Genomic DNA, 18,778 nt, shown 5'->3' on the forward strand with positions numbered 1-18,778 from the left:
GGAGGGTCAAAGTTGGACAAAAACCTTTAAAATTATGATTTCCATAATTTAATTTTTAAGTATTAAGAGCTATAATGACTTTGTTGAAAATATACTAGAAAACTCAATGACATATAGCATTAATTCTTTTAGAAGAATTAATGCTATATGTCATTGAGTTAGGAGTTAGGAGTTATTTGTGGAATTTTGACTGTGCCAGCATCCCTAACCTCCACATTATTCAAGGGTTAACTCTACAAACATAGCATACACATACATTATGACAAACAGCTACTGGTCCCGTTAGTCCTTTTAATATAAATGAAAATAGATAGGAATTAATATTTTTGTTTTTGTCAAACACAGGATAATTTGTGAGCGTCTAGTGGTTTTATATATTATATACATATATATATTATATATGTATATAATATATATACCATTTAATATTTGAATATTAAATGGTAAATTACCATTTAATATTCAAAAGCTTCAATGTTGAGTAAGCAAGAAAAACCTTATTTTCAAAAGATTGTAAGACTTGTTGCTATTTAAGCAGCAGTGTTTCTATTTTAAAGGTTTTAAAATATTTAAGCAAATTTATAAATTCTAATTACAGATGACGTCTGTGCAGTTTTGAAGCTAGATAATACTGTGGTTGGTCAAACTAGCTGGAAACCCATTTCCAATCAGTCATGGGACCAGAAGTTTACACTGGAACTAGACAGGGTAAGATAAGAAACTTTTTACTTAAATTTTCATTATATGTATTTATAGTTCATTTTGAATTTATGTTTTATAAGACTTTGAGAAGTTTTATTTTTAACAGAATAGAAGAACTTAGTATTTTTGACATTTCTCATCTGAGGAGTTATACGTAAATCTATCTACCTTAAGATAGAGGTAAATATCAGATTGCTTGAGTAGCTTTCATTTGTGCAGTGATTTGAAAATGTGTGGTTTGCATTGGAGTAGCTTTCATTTGTGCAGTGACTTGAAAATGTATAGTTTGCATTAACCTGAAAGATCAACAACCAGGTGAGGTCTAATACTGAAATATATTTATTTAAATAATGGACTCTCTAACTACTAAGGTGACTCTTCTGACTCACCATTTGTAGGTTATATTATCAAAGCTGGATTTGAAATGAGCTATTATTTTTGGTCATCCACCCCTCCATGTGTCTCAGTGGCTTTCGCTAATGATGTGAAACCTGTAGCCATAGACGTTAACTTGGTTCACAATAAATTTATATCCATGATGACAAATAAATTTATTATTTAGATTTTAATACATCCACCGGGGTGTAGGAAGAAAATATTAAAATTTAATTATAGTTTTATCTAAAAAATAAGAAGCAATGCTTTTTTTATCAGTTAATATTCAGATTGGTTGTACATATGTCATTTTTAAAAGTACATATAGTAATGAAAGCAGATTTATGATGTTTAATAATGCTGTGAGGTGGTGATTACTGCTCTAGCCTCTACTTTTAAAATATTTTTCCAATTTATTATTTTTTTCTGTCCTCACAGCCAGCATTCTAATCTGGCTCTCATCATTGCTTTTCTTGGTTCAAATACTGTGTCTGCCACTTAACTGTTGTATATACTTGAGCAAAACACTTAACCTTTTATGTATGCCCATTTATTTATCTTTAATAGTACCTACCTCACTGAGATGTGTGAAGGTTAAATCCATGTAAACATCTTATACTAGTGGTAAGAATTCAATTAACGTTGGCTATTTTTATTAAATTAGTTTACTAACTACTTTCCGAGTATCTAAGAACCAGACTGATCTTCAGAAACACTACCTTCATGTTGGCATTCATTCTCTGGTTTGGGATCATTTATTCATGAAAAATTATTATGAAATTATTCATTCATTTAATCAGCATATATTCATTGATACCTACTGTGTTCCAGGAACTTCCAGGTGGTACATGAGCAACAAACAATATAAACAAGGTCTCTCAAGTTTCCTTCAATGAACTTGTACTTCAGTGGCTTTTCAGTATATATCTGATTAGTTGCAGAGTTTATACCATTACATCTGAAACTGTAAGAATCCACCATCTCATTTCCCATGCATACCTTTATTTTGATTTCAGTGAAAATCATATTGAGGACTTCAAATGCTAGGCTAAGGTGTTCGTACTGGTTGGTAATGGGGATGGGGGAGATGTAACAGAAAAAATTGATACTCGGATTTGTATGAAGAATGAGTTTGAGGGAAGAGAGACTACAGGCATATAAATTGGCAGGAGGCTACTCCAGTACTATAACTGTATGATTATGAGAACCTGAAATAAAATGTTACAGTAGAAATAGAAAGATACATGATGTAGGCAATAAGGGAAAATTAGTGTGACTTAGTAACTAATTGGACGTGAGTACAGAGGAAGGAATTTATAATTTGCCAAAAAAAAATGCCAAAAATGCCACAGAAGTTAGAAAATAACTATCTTGGAGGGTGTTGGGTTCTATATACCTAATTCTTCAGCAGCTAAATAAAGATGTGGAACTAGAGGTCAGGGCTGGATAAGTGGATTTGGAGGTCATCTGATTAGAGGTCACAGTTAATGCCATCCAAGTGGATAAAATCGCTCCATTTATTTCACACATACTTATTGAACATCTTACATGTACCAGGCATTTTACTAGATTTATAGAAATCATCTATACTTACTGCTGTAATTGAACTCTTAAACTTAATAATCATTGATTTTCCGTTCTGTACCAAACATCATGTCTAGATGCTGATGATGATTGATCGAAATATTCCAAGTCCCTATATTTATGGACCTTATATTCTAACAAAGTAAGATAAATAATAAACAAGCTTTTAAAAATCTACACGTGCAATTAAGGAAGTAAATAGGGTGGTATAATTACATTAGAAGGGGACTACTTTGAATAGAGTAATTAGGGAAAGTTTCTGTGAAGGCTTGGGACCTAATAGGTGAAAAGTTGCCAGACTTGCAAAGATACAGGGAGAGTGTTCCCAGCAGAGGGAACCCGCTGAGGTAGGAGAGAACTTGAGGTGTTACAAGAATAAAAATAGTGAGACAGAAGATCATTGTGAAGTAAAATAGCAAATATAGGTAGGTGCCACAAGACTGCTAGGGTCTTTACAGGCTCTGAGTTGGAAGACAATTGAAGGGTTTTTAATAGGGGAGTTAACATCATCTGATTTATTTGTGGTAAAATGATCTAATAGAAATAAGTACCATGTATTATAGAAGTTAATAAAAAGAGTTACTAACCATAATGGGAAAGAGTTTATGAAGAAAGAAAACAAAGATCTAACAATAAAATCTTAAGCAGTATCCCAAGGGTAGGAGAAGAAAAGTTTGCCAAAAAGAAATAAAAAACTGACTTGGATCAGATCATGCTTTAAGTTCAGATAAGCATTATAAAAGGTTATCCAGTAAAGAATGCTGGAATGGTGAGATGATGAAAATCCTGGTTACATATGGAACAATGGAGGAAAATGGAATTTTAAGTCTATTAGAGATTTAACAAAGATTTGATACTATCTTTAAAGTTAAAAGGAAGAATGTGCAAAAAGAATTAGAGTAAGGATAGCAATGAGATTTCAGCTTGCATGTGTCAACTCTAATTGGTTAGTAGTGATTTTCTGGAGTTCAGTGTTAAGATTTACTGTGTGGGTCCTGATTTTCAGGGAAAGTTATACTGACCGAGGAGCAATGTTTACCAGATGCTTGGAGAAGGGGCAACTGGTAAGCTGTAGTACACATTCCATCCTTGGATTGACTGTATATTTCATGTGGCTGTGAGGACAAAGCAAAAGGCAGTGGATGGCAGATTTCATTTCAGCGCAAAAGAATAATACTGTTAAAAAAATGAAACTAACTGCTATAGGAAATAGTAAGTTCTCTCTCGAAGTTGAATAAGCAACTTATAAGAGAGACTTTAAGGGAATTCTTGTATCAGGAAAAGGTTACACTTCTAAGACTTTTTCAAGTGATACATTATTTTTCAGGGAAGGAGGAGAAATTTTTGTTACATGCTATAAATTAGTGTTTGACTAAATAGTTGAACCAATATAATTCTGTCAAGTCCACCAGAGAGAGAAATATAGTTGAGGTTGTAAGTGCATAGTCTTCATGTCTCGTTATACCTGCGTCTTCTTTCTAAACTGTGTGAATACATATAAATATGACCATAAAATGTTTCTTTCAGTTTTCATTCATTTTTAATGTACTAGGTTTGCTATAACGTTGGCTTTGAAGCCAAACAAACTGGGTTCATTGTCTGTCTGCTACTTGTTAGCTATTTGATAGTAGAAATAAATACTAGCGAGTATTTATTTCACCATTTCTAAAATAGGGGTAAAGTGTAACCCAAAACCTGAGATAGTGTATATAAAATGCCTTGCCTGGCACATTTTAGTCACTCTATGATTATAGTTTTTTCTGAAGCCCTAGGCTTTGATGTGTGGCTATGAATTTGAGTATAATAGAACAGCATGCTAGGTAATGGGGATTTAATTGGTTGAATGTCATTTTCTTTCATTTCAGAGCCTATTTAAAGTAATTACAGGGTTTTTGATGAGTGATATGACCAAAATGAAACTTAAGAAAGAGAATTATTGTTAGAGGGGAAAATGGCTGGTTAGAAAATATCTCATAGCCAGGTTATTGCATTATATAGTTATATATTTAAAATAGAACCTAAAAGTAATTAAATGTCTTGTGATCATTGTATAGTTAAGGAAACTGAGTACCAGAGTAGTTACATAAAGATATTTCACAGCAGGTACTAGACTTTCAGTGTCCTAAATGGATGTTCTATCCTCTGTGGTTACTTACTTGAATGAGATAGAAAGATAACTGGCACAGAATAGGATACAGAAAACCTGGAAGAGAGAATATATCATGTTTCCCCGAAAATAAGTCCGGGTAGTATTATATTAAGTTTTGCTCCAAAAGACGCATTAGGGCTTATGTTCAGGGGATGTCCTCCTGAAAAATCATGCTAGGGCTTATTTTCTGGTTAAGTCTTACTTTGGGGAAAATATGGTAGTTTAAAACCACACAAACTACAAGCTTAGAGAGCTAGATAGACTGATAACTGTTGATTGGTTGGTCTTTACTTGCAATTGTAATCTTCACCTAAAATTGTTTTCTTCTCCATGGCATCAGACAGTCTTCTCAATTTGGAGTAATCTCTGAAACTTTGAAGACACTGCATAGCTAAGTAAAGCCATTCATCCCTCAGGCCAACTAGACCTTCGAGGTTCCTAATGTGCACATTACTTGTCACTAATTTGATTGTAAACTTCTCTTTGGCAGAAACCAGATTTCTTATTATGATAACTCTTTCTGTTTGCATAGTACATTTTACTTTTTCATGTGTTTTTTACTCTTTTATTTTATGTCTTTTATTTATAGAATATTTATTTATAAAGACGTTTATAGAAAATGTTATTTTGAATTGACATGTTCATGCCCAGCATTTTGCTTCAAATGCCAAGTTTCTTTTCTAAAGCATCTGGAAAAAAATAGTACTGTTTCTATCCATTTCAAGATACAAAGATTCATTGGTCTTTTTAGAGTTTTAAGATATTATAGAAATGATATAGATCTAGAATGATCTAGAAAAGTTCAAATTATGTTCCTGAGAGGTCAGGGCTCTGCAGAATTGTCTCAGGAGACAACACAGATACTTTTGTTATTGGGATTCTGGGTAAAATGTCATTTGGAATTTGCCACTTAAAATAAAGGTTCGAAAATTGCTGATGTAATCCAGCCCCATCATTTTACAGATTAATAAGGAAATTACGGTCTAGCAAATAACTAGCCTCTAAGTATAACCCAGGATTCTTAATGAAGTCTAGTATCAGTTCTGTGCTCTTTCCGTTCTTAATCAAGTCAGCCTTCTATATTTTCTTATAAATGTTGGTATTTAATAATGTTCATTGTAAACATAATAGCTGATTTCCCATTTTCCCAGAATTCCCCCAGCTCTCCTGTTATAAAAAGTTTAATTCTCCCATGAGACATAGAGATTGAAATAAAAAGCAAGAGGGTACACTAAGCCTTTATGTCTAACCTTTTCCCTTTCACATGTCATTTTGATTACCTTACTAATTAATGTAAAAGAGAACAATCTTTATCAATATGAGAAACAAGGATGGGCCCTGTCCTTAGAACTGAAACTTAGAAAAATTTTAGCAGGAGTAACATTAAATGTTCACTTAATGATCAGAAAGGAAGAAAAGAGAAAGGACATCAAGAAAATGAGAGCCAGTAAAAAGGTAGTAGGATTAACAGATTGGAAGTAACAAAGAGGCTGAAGGATCAGTGAATGTTGAGGTGTGCTAGAGAGAGTGAGCGAGAATGTTAGGAGGTGATAGAAGAATGCAGACAGCTGAAATTGTGGAAAGACTGCAGTTATTTGTGTGGCACTGGGAGGAGAGGCAGAGGTATAGGATAGAGCACAGATTATTAGAGAAGATCTCACGGTATTCTTACTATTTACTGGTTTCAAATTTTCAGAAATTATCTAGTCATACTACATTAAAGAAAGTTAGAATTTAACTCTCTTAAACTACCCATACTCATATCCTAGTCTCCCAAATAATTAGTTTAAATGAATAATTTAGTGTTTATATTATTATGACTATATAAATACTGTTTACAGATGAAACATGTTCTGTATTGTGATTACATTCCCTTTTTAGTACTTTTTTCCTTCCTTTGGCCTAGTGTGTCTTTTTTTGGTTTTGTATTGGTGGTTTTTATTTTTCTTGTTGAGAAATCAATTGTTGAAAACCCAGTTTAACAAAGATGCGATGTCATCAAAAGCAATGTGGTACATTCTGGTGTTGAAACTGCACATACAGTGTCGCGCAGATGTCAGTGTGTTTCCTTTGAAAAGTGAAAACATCTCCATTGCTGCCGAGTTCCTCGGGAGCAGTTTGGGAACCTCCGCTTTCGTTGGCTTCAATTCCTTTTATGCTAGAAGTATACTGGGTTTTTTTAAATTGCAACACACGTTTTAAGTTGTTGCTCTCCTCCTACATGTAGGACCGATTCAGTGTCTCTTTTTTATATTTACTTTCAGGCGTTGCAGAGATTTCAGACAAACCATACAGATTTCTTAACTCTACCACAGTTTTCTCTTTGATCCTACGTTCAAATTCATAATAAGACAAAAGGAAACACAAGTTGGAAGAGTTTTCCAATACTGTCAATCAGTACCTAGCTCAGATCATACTGCTCAACTATTTTAGTGATTTCACTCCCGCTAGAACTTTGTTACTCTTAGAGTTTGACATTAACCTACCAGCATGCGCCTGCTTTATAAAACTGACCTGCTTCATCTGGAAAATTGCCAGCAAATGAGCAGTCACACATGAAATTTAAATTCAATAAATGTTAGTGACATCTCCTTATATAGAAGGTACTTTGCTTTTCAGATGCAACGTATATCCCTGCTCTACCTATCCAGATCATACTGGATGTTATGTTAGGGATTAAAGTAAGATTGGGCTTTCATGAAACAGTGTTATAAGTACTGACATGAAATACCTCAGTCTACTCTGTCTAGCTCGGAGCTAAATTTGGAGAGCGTGATACTGACGGAACAATGCAAAGGAACAAAATTTGAAGGATTTTAATCCTAAAACCTTAATATAGAATTCCAAGAAAGCTAGCGTAAGGCTTTGAGACACCCTTCCATCCCAAATCTCAGATCTTTCTAACATACTTCAGTTTGAAGCATGGAATGAAGAGAAAATGGAGAAATGAGAATTTTACCAGAGTTGGTTGGGTTAAATACAAATGAGGTGACTGCACCTCCTGTCATCCAGAGAAAAGTATAATGTTATTGTAGCAATGTGAAAGTATAACTTTTACCAAGTGCTAATTCTATCCCCAGCATCTGTACCCCTTGCATGTGCCTAATCCATAACAAGTCTTCCTCTCCAATAACAGTGGAGGAAGGTAGGAGAAAGTAGACCACTCCTACCCTAGTCTAAAACAATGTAGTCTAAATTACCAATCCCTAGTTTAATTATTGATTCTGTTTTTTCCCATAATAATTATTTCCAAAATATTTTAACTTTCAACTTGAATATGATAGCATTCACACCTACCCTTTTTATATGCCATTTGCTGATCTTAAAAATAATTATACTCTACTCATACTTTCCCATTCCAAGTATTCTCTCCCATATTATGTGTGAGAGAAGAAATGAAGTAGGAGGCCCTGGACTCCCGTAGTGACTGCCATAGATATCTTTTTCTAGGCCTTTACCTGATTGGCTATGAGACCTTCTGGCACATTGTGTTCTGAATCATTTTTTTATGTTCTATTTTTTATAAATGTCATCTGTGTTCATTTACATCAACTGGTTTTATTATTTAAAGTCAAAAGCTTTTTTACTATGTATACTAGGAACTTACATAATAAGATTCATAAGTTCATAAATTGAAAGTTGTTGTATGAAACAAGTAATTTATTATTTTGTTGAGCCTGAAGGGGAAAACATTATTTTTTGTGGATGGTCTGCATAATTCTGAAAAACAAAATAATGGAGAAATCTGGTGATTTATAATTAAAATGTGTGTACATCTTAACATACATGTAGCGGTCAGTTTATGGCTTGCCTCCCTTCTTATAAACTGGGTTCTTCAAGTATATTTAATAATTGATTGTTAAAACCTTAAATATGTTTTTCTTTGTAAGAATTATTTTTAATGACTACAGAGTATTCGCTCATGGTGTAATCTACTTGTCCCTGGTTGTTGGACATTCAAGGTCTTGCTTGTTTGCCTTTATTTTTAAAGTTGTGATAAAAGAACATCTTTTTGTATAAAACTTAGTCTGAATTTCCCTTTTGCTCCCTACCTACACAGGCCCCTGCTATCACTAGTCCTATTACTCGATGGTATTTTTTTAAAGATCAAGGTACCTACTATTTTTTAAGTGCTTAGCACAGTGTGTGGCACACTGTAAGTGCAGAATAAATGCTATTCACAGACCTTTCCCTGACACTGAGGCAAGGAAATAATATTTGAAATGAGTCTTTGAGGTGAGGACCGATGTTTTCTAACAATAGCACAGCAAGTGATGCCAAATGGAGGAGGAAAATCTGAAAGATTGAAGCTATAAGATGGGAAAGAGTTTCTGTGGTCATTCATTTGTATTGGTTGTTCCCAAGTTGTGTATTATTTGTATAAAAGAAATACCTTAGCTGGAAACTGTCAGAATTTAATTTCTTCCTTTGAGTTAAGATATGTGTTTGTTAAAGTAATATTATAAAAGAGAAACATTAAAAAACACTTTTTATAATAGTGCAATCATTGTGTGTGTTATCTTTGTTTATTTGTATTTTATATTTTTGTGATATTTTATTCAAGTGTGTGTCCAATGATGTCTTCTCTGTTTTCTTTATTTTTTTTTTAATTATACTAGTCACGTGAACTGGAAATTTCAGTTTATTGGCGTGATTGGCGATCTCTGTGTGCTGTAAAATTTCTGAGGTTAGAAGATTTTTTAGACAACCAACGGCATGGCATGTGTCTCTATTTGGAACCACAGGGTACTTTATTTGCAGAGGTAATAAATGTATTTTATTAAATGTGCATAACTACAACTGAAGGTAAATTGATTCTAAGTGGTGAACACACAATGCATAGAGATGATGTATTATAGAAAGGTATACTTGAAACCTATATAATTTTACTAACCAATGTCACCCCAATAAATTTAATAAAGATAAAAAATTAAAAAAATAAATTATATATGTAGGCAGCATGATGTAGGAGTGGAAAAAGTGTTAGGCTGAACAACAGACAACTTGAAATCTTGGCTCAATTCTGCCACTGAAAAGGTATATTACCTTAAAACAAAGAATTTATCCCTGCTAGATCTGCTTTCTCATCTAGAAAATGAGGGGGTTGGACTAAATTGTATCTAAGATTCTCTTAAGTTTTCAAAACTTAGAAGTATAGTGAATTTCATGAAATATAAATCCAATGCTATATTCATATCAGTTTGAATTTTCTTCACTGCAGGTTACCTTTTTTAATCCAGTTATTGAAAGAAGACCAAAACTCCAAAGACAAAAGAAAATTTTTTCAAAACAGCAAGGTAATTACTAAGAACTCAAATAACTATTTTGGTGTTTTTTTAAATATAGAAAATTTACATACTATTTAAAAAGTGATATCCATCTTTGTTTTTGTTATTGTTCATTCATTTCTAACTTCTTATTAAGGAACATTTCAAACATATCCATAAGTAGAGAGACTCGTGCAGTGTGCTGTCACTTAGCTTCAACAGTCAACTCATGGCCAGTTTTGTTTTACTATATTTCATTCACTCACTGCTTCCTCAGATTATTTGAAGCAAACCCAGATATCATTGATTTATCCTTAAGTATTACAGTTAGTATCTCTAAAAGATAAGAATCCTTTTTTTTTTTAATCTTAACCACATATATTATTACTAGACTTTAAAAAACAGTTTCTACCTATTTATCTTTAAAACGATTTTTTGGTATTTTGCACTAGCCTTTAATAAATAGCTAACTGTTTTTTAAGTGCCAAATTTTGTTTGTTCTTCATAAATTATAAACCGATGAATTTTTAAATTATCGCTTTTGGTCATATATATAAATATTATTCTATTTTCTTTCTTCACAATATCCACAGGCAAAACATTTCTCAGAGCTCCTCAAATGAATATTAATATTGCCACTTGGGGAAGGCTAGTGAGAAGAGCAATTCCTACAGTAAATCATTCTGGCACCTTCAGCCCTCAAGCTCCTGTGCCTGCTACAGTGCCAGTGGTTGATGTACGCATGCCTGAACTAGCACCTCCAGCTAGGTATGCATCTAAGATTTTTTTAAGCATCAATTCCATGAAATAATTTTTTTGACATTGGTACATATTGCTTACAGAGGGTATATTAAAAGTCACATTTTTTTTCCAAATGGTGTTTTGAAATTAGTGTGGTGCTTACTTTTAAAACAATAAAATTGTTTGTCTTAATTTTAAAGCTATTTAAAATACATATTTTTTATTACTGTTTTTGGTGAATTACTCTGTCTTCTATAAGTGATTCTACAGTAACCAAATTGGACTTTGATCTTGAACCTGAACCTCCTCCGGCCCCACCACGTGATTCTTCACTTGGAGAAATAAATGAATCTGCTGCATTAAGAGATTTGGATACACCAGGACAGGCAAGACATTTTAAACCTTGTATTTTCACCATTTGAATTCCCAATAAAATCATAGTGAATGAGGTATACATTTCAATTAATTAAAAGTTGCCTGTGTTTTGTGTTTCTCATGAGTGAAACAAAATCCTTTGGATGCTCATGGGCCCGTAGAGATGAAATAGGCTACTTAAGATAGAAGGAACATAAGAACATGGTTAATATTATATGACATATTGCCTGAAACACTCTTCATCTTCTGACTTGGTTAATATTTATATTGACTCTTGACATTTTTTCTTTAACTTTATCCTTACCAAACAAGTTGTTTCCTGAATGTTGCTATGATTTCATGAGTATTTAATATTTTACAGGATTCAGAAACTGGTTTTGATATTGAAAATGACAGAAATAGTGTACTTCCAAAATCTCAATCTGAATATGAACCTGATATTCCTCAATCAGGCCTAGAATATAGTGGTATTCGAGAACTTGAGGATAGAAGGTAAAGAATATGTACACAGCTTTGTTACTACATGTTTGGTCCCATACTTTTGGCTTATTTTTAATTGACATTACTGTTTTCAGATCTCAACAGATGTTCCAGTTTAATCTACAAGATTTCAGATGTTGTGCCGTCTTGGGTAGAGGACATTTTGGAAAGGTAATCTTTTACATTTTCTTGGAATACCTACAAAAGTAGTAGCCCAAATAGGAAATAATTATTTTAATCTCATTTCAGGTGCTTTTGGCTGAATATAAACACACAAATGAGATGTTTGCTATAAAAGCCCTAAAGAAAGGAGACATTGTGGCTCGAGATGAAGTAGATAGGTTAGTTTTTTTTAAACAAAATTGTTTATTTTTATGAAGTTGCGACTTAATATGAAAATCAATGTGTAGATTGCAATAGCAAAACTTTCTATTTCGTAATAATATGTGAAGAAACTATATAAATTAATGTACCTATACTTGACATATGGCAGGCATTAATTAAATACTGTTTTTCTTTTGGGCCAACTCCTTCTTTCCCTTCTTACAATTTACTGATTAGGGATACCAAGGAAAGATGATGAAATATTTAACCTAATTCTGTTAAGTTTTTTATGCTTGGAGATATTAAAGTGTTTATATGGAATAGGAACTGTTATTTAATTGTTGTTGGGTGAGGCTATTTCCCATTTCGTCTTACAGAAGTTATAAAATGTCATTTACAGATAATCTGCAGTTAACTGAATGGTTAATACATTCTGCTTTATACAATGCACTTATATTTGTTTTTTTCTCTTTCTTAAAATGATATTTTTGACCATAGCATCTTACCTTTCTGGGTTTAATAAATATAAATTGATATGGATACATCTATATATTATAATTATTAAAATGCCGGGACTTTGGGTATAATATTGTAATTAGGTTAGAGAATGTACTTTTAAAAGACTATCTTAAATAGGGTGATAAAATATGGAAATTATTGTATAACAAATAGCATACTTGTTGCAGAAAGAGGCTATCATTTGATATTTAGAAGTATTTTTCTTAGACCACTAGGAAGTATCAATTGATATTAATGGAAGACAGCCCTGTAAAATGAAAAGAGCCTACGGCTGTGAGTGAGAAGACTGATTTCTCTAGTCCTGATTGTTTCTTAATTAATCATTTGACCCTAGGGCAATTCATTGAACATCTGTGAGCCTCAATTACCCCACATATTTTAAAAAATATATTTTTTTAATACTCGGCCTACTGAATTGTATTAAGTGCCATATAGATATATCAAATTACTACTTTTAATGTTTTCTTTTTTCCATCGTATGGGAAGGTCTCTGAATTAGGATAGATCCTAAAAAATGAGGGTTTCCTTTGTATACAAATTTTTTTTCTTCTAGATTTGCCTATTTACTTTTTACCTGTTTCTCATACTCCTCAATTACATCAAAATAAACTCTTTCTTGACATTTAAAACTACTTCCAAAGGATTTTTGCTGAATATGCTTTAAAAGTATATTTTTATATGACATAAGTAGTTAAAACAAACCTTTAATCGCAGTGTCACTCTGTTTATAATTTCGCAGTGTCACTCTGTTTATAATTGCAATAATAATACAGTCAAATGTTCTTCTTTTCTGGAAAAATGTTTGCTTTGTTCCGAATCCGTCAATGGTAAATTCATTTGTTTCCTAAAATAATAGGAAACTGGTACTACCTCTGTTAATCCTGGTGTTTTATGTAGTTTATATAGCTTTCTGCTACATTGTTACCACTTTTTGCCAAATCTCTGTAGGAAACACTTTCTAATTAAATCTAGACAGAATAATATTAATATTGCTGTTAAAGAAGAATGTCCAGATCAGAGGATGGAGCTTTAGTTAGAACCACTCCTGAAAATTAATCTAGCTTTGGTGTAAAGTTTATGAGTAATCTTCCTCATCTAACTTTAGTTATGAATTCACATATTCGGTAACGTAGAAGTAAAATAATCTCCAGTAGAACTGGTACAGAAACATTTCAGAAATGGAAAATTTGGAGGGAGAAATAAAAATTGACTCTTAGAGAAGTTTAAGGAAGGCAGGAAAAAAAAAAGAAGAAGAACAATTAGAGGAAGGCAAGAAAAAAATTCAGAAAATAAAAAAGTAGACACTCAGGGCCGGCCCGGTGGCTCAGGCAGTTAGAGCTCCATGCTCCTAACTCCGAAGGCTGCCGGTTCGATTCCCACATGGGCCAGTGGGCTCTCAACCACAAGGTTGCGAGTTCAATTCCTCGAGTCCCGCAAGGGATGGTGGGCAGTGCCCCCTGCAATTAAAATTGAACACGGCACCTTGAGCTGAGCTGCCGCTGAGCTCCCGGATGGCTCCGTTTGTTGGAGTGTGTCCTCTCAACCACAAGGTTGCCTGTTCGACTCCCACAAGGGATGGCGGGCTGTGCCCCCTGCAACTAGCTATGGCAACTGGACCTGGGGCTGAGCTGCGCCCTCCACAACTAAGACTGAAAGGACAGCAACTTGAAGCTGAACGGCACCCTCCACAACTAAGATTGAAAGGACAACAACTTGACTTGGAAAAAAGTCCTGGAAGTACACACTGTTCCCCAATAAAGTCCTGTTCCCCTTCCCCAATAAAATCTTTAAAAAAAAAAAGTAGACACGCATATTTTTTTAAGTAATATACATGTATTACTTGCAAGTCTAAATAAACTAATTATCACTAAGCAGAATCGTTTATATTTACTTTCTAAATTTTCTTTCTCTACTCTGGATTTTATTAGTTTACTTAGAAAACTGCCCTTTTTTTTAATAGATCATAGAAAATTCCAAATTAACTTCTTTTTAAATGAACACAAATTATGGACTAACTCCAAAGTAATGTAATTCATGTACAAAAAGATCACATTTTCCACCTACAAATTAGTACAATGTTGTCTCTTAAGTCCCATCTTTCCCCAGTCCAGAGTGAGAATGTTAAATTTATGTTATTGTAATAGCTTCTCACTCAGCTTCATTTTCTTACTAGTTCATATTTTGAGACAATAGAATAGGGTTGGAAGTATGTGTTTACAGTCATACAACAAAAGCACAGCTAACCAGATTATACACATATAGAGAATTCAATTCTAAGACCTTAGCCTTATTAATGATGTGGTTTTCCACTGACCAAAATAACTGTTAAGTTTCTAGCATGTCTAATAATGTACTACACTCTAACGGAAGTGCACAAAAATAATGTTAGAATGAAACTAGTCACTTAATCAGAGACATAAGACAAATACACTAGTTATTTAAATAAAAGAGGTTACGTATGTTTGAGTTTAAAATAAATAATACAGAGTATAGCAGCTCACAGAAAGGGAACATCATGGTGTACTGATGGATTTAGGTAAGACCTTGTAAAGGAGATTGGATGTTTGCTATTATTGTGACAATTTGGGTCTATAGGGAGCCTTTCTCCTCTACCTAATAGCCTAAGATATCTATCCAGTCCTCATCAAAGAATTCCTAAGAATGACATTAAAACCACTTTAAGAGGCATTCTGATCAGTGATTCTCAATCTTTTACAATATTTACATGTTAAATACAAGTCTAACCTAATGTACATATAGTTGAGAATTAGTGATTCACCTATACATTTACCCATAGTGAATTAGTAATTCATCCATAAACTGTAGATAATGAAGAGACTATGTTTGTCATCTACTTGAGCCCAAAACACCTTACAGTTTGTTTTATTTCATCTGAGTATTTTATCTATATTACCCAAAATTTAGATTGACTTAGTAAATCAGTTGTTTTAGAATCCATCACATAGATCTTGCCCAATTGGACATTATTTTCCAATGCTACATTTAAATGGTGATAAAAATCAAAGCTATTAACTTTCTTTTTAATTTTCTTTTAGTTCCAAGTTGTATTTCAATATTTGATCTGGTTTTCTTCTACTTTGGATTTTAAATGGTTGGTTTACTAAATATTTTCAGAAAAGGAAGAGTAAAATTTTTTGCTATTTAGGCAAAATTAATGTTGCAGAGTCAGTAAATTTGAACATTGTTCTTTCTCTAGCAGCTTGTAAGAGTTCTTACAGGAAAAACCTGTAATTGCTTCTTGAAACATGTTATATAGAATTCTCCACGTTGCCTCTCTGTTTTCCAGTCAGCCTTCTAAATTAAAATTGTATGCAGCATATGTTTACATCTCAACTTCATGTATTATATGATAAAATATTTGAATACTGTAACTTATGAATTAAAAATACTGTCTTTGAAATTACCTTGGTCACAAACTATATTTTTAAAATTATGCTTCAGGTTGCTAAATTCTCTCACCAATTCCTGATAAATTTTCACAGTTCACCCTAATTAAGCCTTTTTTATTAACTATAACCACTAGCCATATGTGTGCTATTCTGATACAGTCATTGTAAACTATGTAATCTTTGTCACATTAATCACGTATTTTAGTTTGCAGTAATATGTTTCAATTAAAGTTATATGTGTCAAGTAGACCAAATTTTTGAAAGCCTTTGTAGCAAAACTAAGACACATTTATGGTTTTAAAATTATAATAGTTAAGAACTTTGCTTATTTAGAGTTCAGTAATTTTTAAAGACTATTTACAACTAGAATTAAAAATGAAACCTTTTGACTTTTAAATGTTTTCTCTTACAGCTTGATGTGTGAAAAAAGAATTTTTGAAACTGTGAATAGTGTAAGGCATCCCTTTTTGGTGAACCTTTTTGCATGTTTCCAAACCAAAGAGCATGTTTGCTTTGTAATGGAATATGCTGCCGGTGGGGACCTAATGATGCACATTCATACTGATGTCTTTTCTGAACCAAGAGCTGTGTGAGTATGCTTTAGAATTTCTCTGAGTGGTTCATGACTAATTTCTTTCTGGGAAGGAAAAAAGCTCTCTGAATTAAATTTTTTTTCCCCAAATGGAAAATAGATCTCCGTAAGGACTGTTAAAGCTCTTTACTTACCTTTTCACAATATATAAATATATCTATTTTACTCTATTGTCCATGTTGAAAATTTCATGGATTACCCTAAATCGCACTTGATAATTTAGATATACCATTTAGGTTCAGTTTAGTAAAATATCTTTTTTTATTATTATTATTATTATTATTATTATTATTATTATATTTTCTCCCTAGGAATACCATCTAGGACCATGGCTTTAAATACCAATTATACTCAAAGTACATTGTTAATGAAAAAAGTGTAGAAGAGTCTCTGTCATGTGTTTGTATGAAATATTTGTATTTGCATTTTAAAGGGTAATTTTAAAATATATATTTTAAGCCTTTGTATATGTTTACAATATCTCAAAGAATATAAAAGAAACTGGTATGCATATTGCACCCAATGAAAGACATAGAAAGCAGACTTCACTAGAACCTTCTTTGTAGTTTTTGAATTTGATATTACATGAAGGTTTTGCTTACTCAAATGCATAACAATAAATAATAGCAAACATTTGAGATTAAATATATATGTATATATATTTTTCCCCTAGTGTCATCTCAGTTATAGCTCTTAAGTGGTGGAGCTAGGATTTGAACCTAGGAAAGTGCTCTTAATAACTGTATTCTACATGCTGGTATTTACCAAATTTGTATCTCCAGCCCTGACCTCTCTCCTAAACTTCCTACTCTAACAACATTCAGTGGCCAACTGGACTTTTCTCTCGTGTGGCTAATAGCATTTCTCATTTAACTTCTCAAACTGAACTACTGGTTTTTCCCATTTTCCCCCGACCTCACCTACTGCTCCCCAGGCCTCTCCTCTCCTAATCTCCATCTTATTTATTGAATGGCAGTACCATCAAAAAGTCTTTTCAAGCCGAAACACAGGGTGTCATTCTTGGTCCTCTTTCCCCTCACAGGCAACATCCAAATTACTAACAAATTCAATTAATTCTACCTCCAAAACATATCCCAAACCAATAGTAAACCTTTATTGGGTTTATTCTTGAGTTTTCATCACTTGTCTATATTCTGACAACTGACATTTATGTAGCATTTTCCCTTTCACTCCTTTGTTTGATTCTCATCATAACCATTACAGGTATATGGAGCAGATAGTAGACACTGTCATGCCTTCAATTTTCAGATAAAGAGATAGGTTAGTTTTGAAGGATACGAAGCTTTCAAAAAGCAAAAGCCAGAAAGTAGTAGAAGGCTATTAGTAATTCTCTGAATATTTAAAAATTAATATTAATATTTAAAAATTAAAATCAGGGCTTCTAGACCATGCTTCACCCTGTGCTGCCATTGGAATTAGTTTTTGTTTTGTTATGTTTTTGTTTAGTTTTTTTTAAAAAGAGAGAAATATAAAATTCAGCTCTGCCTTAAGGAACTTTTATTTTTTCTGAGAATACAATTGATATACATAAATGAAACAAACCCAATGAAACACAAGAATAAAATACATTGCAGTAGTTCAGATCTGAAGTACCTCCCTCTAATTATTCAAATCTCACCTCAAATGCTGTTTCTTTGAAGGTCATTTTCTGAGTACCCTGTATAAAATACCACTATGTCACTAATGTCCAGATCAGGTCTCTCTATTCTGTTTTTCATTTTATTTTCTCCATATCACTTTATTTCTACCTGAAATCATCTTACGTGTTTATTTTTTACATTTTTATTGCCCGTCTCCCCTCACTCAAAGGGAGGAACAAGGACCATTTCTATTCTGTGTACTAGTGGAACACCTAGAAGAGTGGCTGGCACATACTAGGTGATTAGTGAATTTTTACTGACTGAGACAATAGAATCAAAATTAGTTTGATTCCTAGCTTTGCTGTTTTCTAGCTATGTGACTTTAGATAAATTACTGTCTCTGAAAGCTTCATTTTTCTGCTTCTGTAAAATATTTATCTTAAAAGCTTGATTTGAAGATTAAATAAGCTGATAAATGAGAATATTTAATAGTACCTGACACATAGTAAGCATTCAGTCAAATACATTTTTTAAACAGTATTACCCAATTATTTGTTAAGTTCAGTATCATTAGGACAGTCTGTTAACAAAGAATGAAACAAGAGAAATCAAAAGCATTTTTATAATTGTTACAATGTTTGTTTTACCACCAAAGTGAG

At 32.8% G+C, this 18,778-nt stretch overlaps 1 protein-coding gene across 3 annotated transcripts in view; it reads left to right on the forward strand.

Moving 5' to 3' along the window:
• Positions 1–18,778, forward strand: part of PKN2 (protein kinase N2) — a 111,497-nt gene that overhangs the window by 78,819 nt on the left and 13,900 nt on the right. For 2 of the 3 annotated variants that reach the window (XM_074335098.1, XM_019751766.2), the window contains exons 8-16: positions 599–708; positions 9,430–9,573; positions 10,032–10,107; positions 10,671–10,845; positions 11,078–11,204; positions 11,555–11,685; positions 11,769–11,844; positions 11,923–12,014; positions 16,339–16,515. In XM_074335098.1, the coding sequence (XP_074191199.1) occupies positions 599–708; positions 9,430–9,573; positions 10,032–10,107; positions 10,671–10,845; positions 11,078–11,204; positions 11,555–11,685; positions 11,769–11,844; positions 11,923–12,014; positions 16,339–16,515 (1,108 nt within the window). The remainder of the gene's footprint in view (positions 1–598; positions 709–9,429; positions 9,574–10,031; positions 10,108–10,670; positions 10,846–11,077; positions 11,205–11,554; positions 11,686–11,768; positions 11,845–11,922; positions 12,015–16,338; positions 16,516–18,778) is intronic. The other variant, XM_074335099.1, reaches the window with a different exon arrangement.

This window comes from Rhinolophus sinicus, linkage group LG06 (genome assembly GCF_036562045.2).
Source record: "Rhinolophus sinicus isolate RSC01 linkage group LG06, ASM3656204v1, whole genome shotgun sequence".
Classification (NCBI taxonomy): domain Eukaryota; kingdom Metazoa; phylum Chordata; class Mammalia; order Chiroptera; family Rhinolophidae; genus Rhinolophus; species Rhinolophus sinicus.